The 11841-nt window shown below is 35.6% G+C and overlaps 1 protein-coding gene across 5 annotated transcripts in view; it reads right to left on the bottom strand.

Annotated features, from left to right (window-relative positions):
* Positions 1-6083: 6083 nt before the first annotated feature.
* LOC128529510 (sorbin and SH3 domain-containing protein 1) overlaps positions 6084-11841 on the bottom strand; it is a 54389-nt gene continuing 48631 nt past the window's right edge. For 3 of the 5 annotated variants that reach the window (XM_053503052.1, XM_053503053.1, XM_053503056.1), the window contains 3 exons: positions 11321-11505; positions 9181-9287; positions 6084-8987 (listed from right to left, as the gene is read on the bottom strand). In XM_053503052.1, coding sequence (XP_053359027.1) covers positions 8920-8987; positions 9181-9287; positions 11321-11505 — 360 coding nt within the window. In that variant the 3' untranslated portion in view covers positions 6084-8919. The remainder of the gene's footprint in view (positions 8988-9180; positions 9288-11320; positions 11506-11841) is intronic. The other 2 variants (XM_053503055.1, XM_053503057.1) reach the window with 1 other exon arrangement.

Raw genomic sequence — 11841 nt, 5'->3', positions numbered from 1 at the left:
ATGGGTCTGGTCATTAGGGTTAGCATTAGGCGTTAGGGTTTACAGTGTATGCAATTTAGTATTAATAATAAGTTGGTTGACTTAAACATAAAATTGTGCAAAATAATTTTAATTTTGATTTTGCTTTTTGTAGCGATTTAAACAGCAAGTTGTTGTAGAAAATTACTTCTTAAGTACCGTACTTTCCGGACTATAAGCCGCGACTTTTGTTACACAATTTCAACCCTGCGGCTTATGCAGAGATGCGGCTAATGTATGCATTTTTTCTAAAAAAAAAGAAAAGTTAAGAGTGAGACATGTGTTGTCGAGGAAGACGCAAGTCACAACCGCTAATAAACACCATAGAAGAAGAAATTTAACGTACGGTAACTTCGCGCGCTTTGTACATAAATAAAATTAGCATAAGCCTACCCTCATCATGGAAAATGCAAAAAGAAAAGCATATGACGCAGCTTTCAAGTTAAAAGTAATCGAGCTGGCCGATAAAGAAGGAAACAGAGCTGCAGCATGATGAGTCGATGGTGAGACGCTGGAAACGGCAGCGGGAAGAACTGGAGCAATGTAAAAAGTCGAAAAAAAGAACAGCTAAGTTATGTTATTAAAACATTGAAAACTCTTTTTGTGTACCGTCTTTCTTTGTAAATATCCCATGTTTCAATGTGGGCACATGCGGCTTATAGTCAGGTGCGGTTTATGTATGTACAAAATGGTTTTTCCTTTAAAATATGTACTAGGTGCGGCTTATAGCCAGGTGCGGAAATTACGGTAACTTAAGGCTACTTCTACCATTCAGTCAGGAGAGCCGAAGACTATCGTGTTTCCTCTGAACCACATGAAGTCAGCTGACCGCATCTTTTCAAACTGCTCGGTCACACCGTTCGAGGCGGCACACCTTCAGCTACAAGGATTATCGAAGAACATGAGAAACATTGTACTGTAAACAAAACAAAAACTTGAGATTACTTGAGTTTCCAGCCCCCTCCTCTATCAGTTATATATTTTACCATAACAGGAGTAGTCAAGAAAACCAGACAAAGTGAATGCAACAGCTTCCCACACACAGCATATTCTTCTCATGTGTCTTGCACACAAATCAATTGTGTTGTTATTTCTCTCCCATCAAATGCAGCAAAAAAATGTGCTAGTAATAGAAGGAGAAAAATAAAAAAGGAAAAAATAAAAAGGTTGATTAAAAAGTAAACCAGAAAGTTGCACTACAAATACACACATGCACACATACACTACCGCTCAAAAGTTTGTTATCACATTCTAACTCCATGGTCCTTCCTTATTTCTAGGCTTACAAAAATATGCAATTATCTCCTTTGAACAGTTAAATCTGTAAAGCCTTTATAACAGCTCTAATCTACTGTAAGGTGCTGTTTGTTAATTGGTGAATTTTAAGAAATTTTGGGGCTGGTAAAACTAAGTGAACTTCTCCTCTGCAGCAGAGGTAAGTTTTGGTCTTGCTTTCCTGGGATGGTCTTTATGAGAACCAGTTTCATCATGGTGCTTAATGGGTTTTGCAAAAGCGCTTGTCAATACTATTCTTGCAAGAACTATTCCAGAACAGCCGACCTTCATGTCTTAAAATAACAGCTGACTGCTTTTGTTACTGTTTTTAATAATGCCATATGTCCTATTTCATAGTTTTAAAATCCCAAGACGTTGGCCAAACGTTTAACTGGTACTTACCTCAGTGTTTCACTAGTGCTTGAAACCATGAAGGTAGAGATTTTTCTCAGTTCAGCCATGATCAGACTGCCTGCTTCTTGTCTGAAACACTGGCCTTACAAGTACTCTTTTAAAGACCCAAACATGTGTAAATCACTTGGAGTGCGGTCAGGACTGTACAGGGGATGTGGCAATAACTCACAGCCGAGTTCCTGCCAAAACGGGACACCTATGGTGATCAAACTAGAGTATTTTTCCTTAGAGCATTACACTTGCTGAATACTGCAGCAAGATCATCATTCACGGATATACCGCATCCTTTAAAAGGTTTGCTCCATTTAAATGTTTTACTGCTGCTAAGAGTCTCATATATATACAGTATATATATATATATATATATATTTTTTTTTTTTTTTTTATTTATTTATTTTTTTAACCTGGTTATATGTGTCTACGTTCTTTAATAACATTCCAGATGGCAGTTGCTAGAACCAGATTGTGAGATGCAGTAATGTATAGATCTAAACAACAATTATTTACATAATCACATACTTATCTTTATCCGAGTGATATTTTATATTTAACAACTTTGCAACTTCATTACAATCCAGTTTAAAAATGAATTTCAGGAAGGTGACTAAGAACCTGATGGTTAGTCTAAAAGAGGTCCAGTGTTTCTCTGTGGAGAGAGAACCTTACAGAAGAAAAAACATCTTATAGCATTATATTAAAAAAGACTAGAGGCTGTAATTGGTGCCAAAGGGGCTTCAACAAAAAAATTGTTTCTCAGGGTCTGAGAGTCCTCCAGGTGCCTTTTGGCAAATTCCAGGTGTCTGTCATGTGACTTTTAGGTGTGGCTTTCGTCTGGCCACTCTACCATACAGGCATAATTGGTGACGTGCTGCAGAGATGATTGTTCTTCTGGAAGCTTCTCCTCAGAGAAACACTGGAGCTCTTTCAGACTAACCATCAGGTTCTTGTTCACCTGGCTGAGTAAGGCCCATCTCCCCCAGGCTCTTAGTTTGGGTGGCCCACTGTAGGAAGAGTCCTGTTGGTTTCAACTTCTTCCATTTACAGATTATGGAGGCCTCTGTGCTTATCTGGACCTTTAATGCTGCAGACATTTCTGTACCCTTCCCCAGATCTGTGCCTCGATACAATCCTGTCTCAGAGGTCTACAGGCAATCCTTTGACTTCATGCTTGGTTTGTGCTTTGACGTGAACTGTTAACTGTGGGACCTTATATAGACATGTGTGTGTCTTTCCATACAGTATCATGCCTAATTAACTGAATTTACCACAGGTGGACTCTAATCAAGTTGTAGAAACATCTCAAGAATGAAAAGTGGAGAGAAGATGCATCTGAGCTCAATTTGAGTGTCATGGCAAATGCGCTGTGAATACTTACAGTATGTACATGTGTTGTTGTTGGCTTTTTTTTTTCAATAAATTTGCAAAGATTTCAAACAAACTTCCTTCACGTTGTCATTATGGAGTATTGCTTGTAGTATTTTAAGAGAAATAATGAATTTAATCCATTTTAAAATAAGGCTGTAACATAGCAAAATGTGGAAAAAGTAGAGCGTTGAGAATATTTTCCGAATGCACTGTATATCATTATTCCTAAATTTTGTGACAGCCTTATATATTAGCAGATTATTTCTCTAGGAAATACAATTCACTGGCTTTTAAATTATTGCTATACATTTATTACTGTATTGCAGTATTGCATTATCTCTCTCTCTCTCTCCAGGAACCAGGATTCATTGATTTAACTTCTAGCTAAAATCTACTAATACATTAAAGTCATTCGAAACTACCTAGTGGTTATGACTTCTGTGTTATAAAATCTTTATCCCATTATAGTATATTCATATCTCATAATACTGTACATTCAACATTTAACAAGCCGCCCAGTCCAGCTCCTCTTGTTAATCACACTATTACATTACATGATGTACTACTCCATTTGCATTTGAATGTAATTGAGATACAATTTTAAACTCACTTCACTTTAGTCTAATTTATATAGAATATTTAATTGAAAGCACCTTAAATGATGATTCAAGATCCAATTAGTAACATCATTAAAAATATAGTTTTTAAAAAGAAGAATGTCTCATAATGAAATCTGGCACCAAAGGTCTTCTTCAGTAGCTCACATTTAATAGGCTTATCTTATTGAACTTCACTATAAAGAAAATCAAAGTTAGTGGAGTAATTAGCTGCACTTCTTGGTTCCATCCTTCTTTCTTAAAAAAAAAAAAACCTGTATTTGAATAAAGACACTTTCCAAGAGCAGGAGGATGAATAATCTCCTGGGAAAGAATGAGGTCTGGGTTTGTGTCTCCAGAAAAGAGTTTGAAGCAATTGACTTTCATGCAATTTTCATGGAGTGGCTTTTACTTTTCTTATTCTGGAAGAAAGATGGTCCTGTGAAATCATACGTGTGGTAATTTGCTTAAACGTGATCCATGAAATATTAAAAATGCCATTAAAATGCCTGTATGTTTAACATTTGCTCGGTATTTAGTTTTAAATCATATAATGTAAAACAATGACAAAAAAAAAAAAAAAAACATAAACCATAATTTCTTTCTTTCTCCAGACTTCATCTTTTGCAGGACGTTATTCAATAAAATGACTACTACTGTAATATGTGTAGATTTTATTTATTTATTTATTTTACCATTTTGATTAGTTGTAGATGCAGTGGAATTAAATAAGGTTTTAGTATAAGATGCTCCAACTAAATTTATTTTAGTTCTGGCAGAGTAAAATAAAAAAGGAGATGCACATAAACAGTATGTTTAAATTTAAAAGCAGGAAATAACAGGCGAAAGTAATGGTCCTTTAGTGCAAAAAAAAAAAAAAAGAAAGAAAAGCCTGTTAAAACATTTTGTCGCTAATTCTAAGCTAATTTGTTCTTTTCTCACAAATGCATCGTCATTGCTGACTCTTTCCCGATTAGCATTTTGTGCACTTAGCATCCACAACACACTTGTGTTGACTAGTGACTGAGTTTTATTAATTAATTAATTAATTTCTTAAATAAAATAAGTTTTTGTACTACTTAACAGTAAAGAAGTTTTCTGTAATCTTTTTAATGATCCTACAGTTTAGCTGAGGGTTTATAATTACTCAATAAAGTATATCTTATCATGTGATAAAAATATAATTATAATGTAATATATATATATATATATATATTTTTATCTGACTGTCTCTCTCTCTGGCTAGCAGTGTACTCATCATGAGAAAATGACATTTAAAATAATGATTACTAAACATTAACCAAACTAAACTGTGAGCAATGCAGATGGTAGTGACGGTAAGCTATTTTCAAATCTTTGCTGCCACCTTGTGGAATTAATACTATACTGCAATATTTTACATCAAGCGAATAAAGCAGACAGAGAACACCACTAATCAAACAGATTGGACTAAATGCTTAAAAGATGCGCACATAAAGTATTTAGGGAATGTGACCATTTTAACAAAAATAAAATATACATTTTAGTTGCATATACACCTATCAGCCATAACATTAACATTAATTTAAAATTATATACACTTTATTCTCATTCATATAAAATATGTATTTTAATTAAAAGCACAATTAATGATGATTAAAGATCCAATTAGTAACATCATTAAAATTATATATATTTTTTTTATTATATATATATTTTTTAAAAAGGAAAATGTCTCATAATGAAATCCGACACCAAGAGTCTGCTGTAGTAGCTCACATACATTTTAGTTGCATATAGACCTATCAGCCACAACATTAACATTGATTGTCAATTCTATAGCAGACACCACAACACACCCCAGAGCCACACCCTGAGGGGTCAGAGCTGCCCAGGTGGTTAAACTATACAGCACATGATGCCCACAATGGAAATACTGTTTTGAATTTTAATGTTATGCTGATATATATACACACATAAAAACAATAGGAATTTTGAACTATGAAGGGGAGAAATAAACTGTACATTTGCATGATTTCATTATTGTACAACATGGATTTTTTTTCTAGCACACATACATGTATATGTCATGTAAATTTAAATAAAAATACTTCTGAATTACGAATAAGGATTGTTCTTTTTTTTCTTGTGTAAAATAGCAGGAAAATTTGTTAAAGTTGCATAAATCACACAGGACAATAAGGAGCTGCAGCACATGTGCCTAGGTGATGTAAGAGCAAGAGAAGTGGCCCTGGTTCATGCCATTGCTTTTCACATTTTTTTATTTTCATTGGTTGGTATTCGGGCCTCTACTCATAAAGTATCAATTCTGTTAGAGCAAGCCACATTTATTCATATTGCCTGGAGGCAGCGCTGTACCACAGTGGCTTCAAATAAACCAGGCAGGAAAAGTCAATGAGAAAATCAGACCAGGCAAAAGCTTTAATACATTTTATTAAATATTGCATAATAATGAAATCACAGCAGTAAATAGCATGTTTAAATCCAACAGTCTGTTTGTAACTGCACTGCAAATAAAGGAAAACAACAACTAACTGCAATGTGAGCTTCTGCGTGTGGAAGATCACTACAGGCATCATGTCACACTCTTTATAAATATAACTGCATGGATTGCAGTCAGGATCATGGTAATTGTCTTCTGTGACACTTGTGAAAAGTATCAACTCCTACAAAGTAACATGGATTTCCATTTCAATGCATCAAGGCTAAGTGAAAAAAAAAAAAAAACTAAAACTATAAAGGAGGCACGGTTAACAAAGCTGTGAGACAAAAGGCATCTGGATCCTAACACAGTGTTAGAAATCTGTCATTCATTCAGATCAGAGAGTGTGCGCCTAAAGCAACTCGCTGTGCTTTCCTAAAACTCTTCCTGCTATAGAAACTATATTTCTAGAGGCTGTTGTGACTTCAAACATTTTATTCATTTATACTATACATATTTACAAGTACAATTCTCTCATCTCTGGTTATGTCAAAAACACAGAACTCTCAAGACACTATGTTCTTTTGCTTCTCTTGTACATCGCATGATGTTTCATGCAGTCGAATAGAACAAAACTGTGATGAATTTGAAAACCTAAGTAAATCTGATCAGGGTGTAAGTCAGTTACAAGTTAATGACAGTCAGGCAATAATATATGCTTGATTATTAACCAAGAATATAATAAATACTGTATATTGATGTGTTCTAACACACTTCACACACGCTCAGCAGTGATATGGAATGCAATATGGGGAGCAAACATAATATTCAACCATCATTAGCTTATTAGCTTAAATACTTCATGGCTTGCGGAGGTGCAACACTTGCTAGAAACTCATGCATGGTATTTTCAACGGGTTTAGTTATTTCTTTCTCCTCCTATTCAATCGATATCACGCTGGAAATGCAGCTACAGCAGAAGGAACTAAACTAGCATGAAGAGCTTGTTGGTTAAGTGTGCAGATAAAAAGAGCCTAATGTAGCTTACTCATATAAATGGCACTTCAAGATAGGAAGGTACGGAATTTCACACAAATCTGAAATTTCACCAACACTTTTGCAGTCACATTCAGGATTAAAGTTCTACAAACTCATTTAGGTACAATATATTACACAGGCCGGTGTCGTAAAGCAGCATGTTAAGGTGACTATCACATGCTCTCAGACGAAAAAGGATAATCAAGGATATATTTTTAAATTTAGAAAAATAAGAACGTTCATGGGTCATTTTAAATAATATACGGATAGTGTGATAATAGTGACCTGTATTTAAATACTATTCCTGAAATCGCCTCTGAGTTGATTAAATATTTATTTTATTCTGTTCTCTAGTAATGTTTAAATTTCTTTTTATTCCTAAAAATCCTTCATTCTTTAGCTCGTGAGGTGTAACTTTTGTCTTTTCTTGACTTTGCACCTTAGGAGAAACTGTGTCTAGCTTAAAGTATCTGGTAGGATCCTTATAGAAGCTGGGTGAGATGATGCCAAGATGCATCAGAAATACTTTACATCAGAAATTTACAATATTAAACAGTTTTGATTTGTTTGAATATTTTCTTATTCATGCTGAAATCAATACTGCATGTTCATATATATTTTTTTAATTATTATTCGAAAATATAATTATAATGGAGAAAAGTTTCATATGAGCCAAAATGTCCACACTTTTGACTGGTATTTTATGCTTTTTAGTTGGAAGTCTTCATTATCTAACTGCACTTACAGTATAAAAAAACAAACATTAGTCACACTACTAAGTGTTTTATTAAAGTTTGTTAAAACTCATACTCTGATCTCTAACATCAAAATGTTCTTTCTCGCTTAACATGACTTAGTCATTTACAAAAACGCTGACAATTTCCTTGTCTAGTAATGGATTTGTTTCAGTTAGATCAATACTGCCAGCATATAGAACGTGAGAGACAATTAAGGAATTGTTCTTTTTGTGTTCCCATGAAATAAAAGATGAGAACAAATCAGGATGTTTTCAAGGCAGACTTTTGGTGGAAACTGGTTACTCCTGATTTTTAAAGATGATCTATGCATAAAGTAGGATTGTCAACAAAAAGGTTCTAAAATCAAGTTTAAAATGGTAATATTTTACTATCATTTCTATCAGATGAAATACTGTGGTGAATAAAACACTGGATTTCCACATAAAGGATCTTGGAAACATCCTGTTAGTCCACACAGACTTACAGTAAGTGCCTACAGTTCAATAATAACAGTCCATGTCACATCTGAATAGAACTTTAAAAACTCCATCTATATTGCTCTCAAAATATACACAGGGAGACTGGGATTTTTTTTTAAAGGTTTACATAAATACATCTTCTTTTTCTTCTTTTTTTTTCGAGCTTTGTCCAGCCCTTTAACCTTCAACATTGGTACCCTCCTTTAAGTGCCATTCAACTACACTTTGACCCTATATAACACTGATGCTAGTCTGTTTGTCTACTTTTGCTGTGTTAATGTCCAGTATGTGATTCAGTACAAAAAAAATGTTACAACTATGAAAGTAAATTTAAATTACAAACAAACTGTAAATAAAGTATATGAAGAAATGTGTGAAAGCTGATAAGCTGATCCAAAAAAATACTTGCTGACATGCTACAAACCTAACCGATCACATACCTGGACATTCACCTGGGCAAGATGCAATACTGATGGAAGAAAGGGAAAAAAAATCTAACATTTGCGCTCAACAGTAACAGTGTCCCATTAACATCATGTTATAAATCCCACATACAGATGAGACATTTTCACATATTACAAGTTAACAGCCTTCACGTAGTTCCCTGGGAAAGTGCCGAACTGTTTTGTCCTTTTAGATGTACCTACACACACACACACACACATACACACACAAATACACAGCAGTGCAAGTATGAGTCCCAGTCATATGATCAATAACAGGACAGTTTGTTACTATGCTAAGGCCTCTGACTGATTTATAGCAATGCTGAAAGTGTGTAATACAGGAAGGAGGCCGGTTCAGTAAACTATCCAGTGCTGTGACTACTGACATACCCACAAACCAGCCGTCATCGCATTTCTCCATGACATTCACAAGGTCTCCCTCCTGCAGCTCTAGCTCATCATCATTCTGTGGCACATAGCTGTACAAAGCCTGGAATCTGCAGACACACATGCACACATCACTATCGCTATAGTTTACATTGTCATTATAAACCTTATATAGACTTTTTAAATATATTTTTAATACCTTAATGGACAATACAATTCACAAGAACCATCTTTAATGGCACAATGGGACATTACTTCTCCATAAGAGATTTTTTTGGGTTATTATATCCAGAGTCTGGCCTTAAAAAAAAAAAAAAAAAGGCGTAGACTCTAATATTTTATTTGAACACCTTCAGCTTTGAGCTGTACTCAATGTGGTAGCACACAATTTGTGTGTGAAAATGATTCTTTATGCCCCTAGAACCACTCTTATATAGTTTGAGTCCTGGTATATATCCAAGCCATTAGGGATTAAACATATCTTGGTCATTCAGCCCATTCAGTTAATCAGCTGACTTTGTTTTACTGCTACACAACGTTGCTGAGTCTAGACCTGACAACTGCAGTGACCCTAAATCATAACACTGCCTACAGTGGCCAGTATGCATGATGATTTCATGCTTCCTTTCTTACCCTAACATACCTGTCGCTCTGGAATAGGAGCAATCTGGACTCATCAGACCACACAACCTTCTTTGATTCCTTAAAAGCCTAATCTTTATGCTTCTTAACAAATAAGTACTTTTCTGATTTGTCTCATAACAACTGGTTCTCCTATGGCCACAGAGCTGTTTAGTCCAATTCTGTAAGTTCTTCTCACATTATGTGTGGAAATGCTCTTACTTCCACTATTAAACACAGCTGTGATTGAAATTGTTATTTTTTTATGATGCAACTTAAAATAAAAATATTAAGGGCTTAAAAAATCTCCAATCAAAATAATTAATGATTTTTATTTTTTACCACAAGTCTTATCCTTCCAGTTCCTCATAATTTGTTTGTTACAGTATGTGGTGCGGATATGTTTATAAGAGCCTTAATGCAAGGGCTTCAGAGGGGGTCAATGAAACAGGAGGTTGATAGAGTGCTTATGATACGCACAGGAAGACCTTTTCATTTGGAGATAGCGTGGGATTATTAATTAGGAACTTAAAAGGAAACAAAAGAAAACTGGAAACTTCGCCATCCAACGCGAGACCGGAAAGGCCCTGGAAACTTAAAATAAAAAACTTATATCCCCTTTGAGGCCTATACCCTTACAGAGGATTTATATGTAAGAGTTGTTTCTTTCTTTATACTTTTTTTACTTAACCCGAGAATGCATGCTTAAAGGACAGCGTCCCGCTCTCTATCTCTTGCCAGTGTCTTAAGAAGACAGACTCTGAGTTTTTGCCTTTGTTTTCTTTTCTTTATCTTTGTCTTTTTCTTTGTCTTGGCCCTGATACCTTACCGGTGCTACCTAATGATCGCATGTAGTTCGGAGGTATCAGGACCCTTAAATATCCAGGCTGATTGCCTTGTGGTGCCATTGCCTGGCAACCACGTGTATAAATGGCCGTGCCTCTGCCTGTTCAGAACTCCACAGGGTAGCAGCCTGCAGATCTGCCCATTCTGAACAGTGCAGAGTATTTTTGCGCGGCTATGCCCCTCGTGAGACCCGCGTCATTACATTGTTGAACAGTTCCTACCCCAATTCCAGTGCAGTCCAATTTCTCCTTAGTTGTTTTCTTAGCTTGATGCAGCGAAACAGTGCCTTTTTTGGCCAGGCAATGTATGAGCATACGAGACAATATTTATTTTCATGTGTAGAATCATATAAGCTATAAACAATGATTTAAAACAAAACATCCCTTAAAGATACCATAACAGACCAGTAAAAATACATTACACTCCATTTCAGCAGTGTATTAAAACTGGTTAAAGGGTAAATGAAAGTTGGTTAAACCTCTTATTGATTAAAGTATTCATATAGCACATTTTAAAATACATAAGACACTTCCATTACTGAGTTATTGCATTATACATAATCAAAATTGCTACAGACATCCTCTTGCAGCATTACTTATATATAACAGACCTATATCCCATGCAAACAGCAGCGCACACATACACACTGATCTCAACATAGGATGATGATACTCACATGCCGCAGCTCAGGCGTCCAGGTTCAGGGCTGCTGCTTTGGGACTGGGGTTGCTGGGAAATGATGAGAGAACGTTTACTGAGGTGGGGCATCAATCTGTGGGCGGAGTCTAAAGGGCGGGACAAAGTGCTGCAGTACCTCACTGAGGTCTCTGCAATATTCATGATCTCATTACATACTGCCTCCTATCAGTGAAGGAGGAGGGTTAACAGGAGAAGATCCACAGGGTGGAAGGAAGGGTCAGTCAGTCGGATGGAGGAAAAAACGGGCAGGTTAGAGAAGGTAGAATGGGTGACCGGTGAGTAACAAGGGTGGAAAAGATCCAATAACAAAGCCAGGAAAGCCAGGCGTGGGAAGAGATTCCAAGGAAGATGCATGGAAGAGTAAGATACCAGAGTGAGTTCACATGGGCAGCAGGAAAAAGTTAGAATTACAGAGGATAGATTACAGTACATACTTCTGTCAGGCGTTATAAGAGTGAGTTTTAAATAGTAGGAAATATAGAAAGAAAGATGAAGATG

The sequence above is a fragment of the Clarias gariepinus genome, chromosome 8 (assembly GCF_024256425.1).
Source record: "Clarias gariepinus isolate MV-2021 ecotype Netherlands chromosome 8, CGAR_prim_01v2, whole genome shotgun sequence".
Classification (NCBI taxonomy): Eukaryota; Metazoa; Chordata; class Actinopteri; order Siluriformes; family Clariidae; genus Clarias; species Clarias gariepinus.
This window is presented reverse-complemented; position numbering and strand designations above follow the sequence as displayed.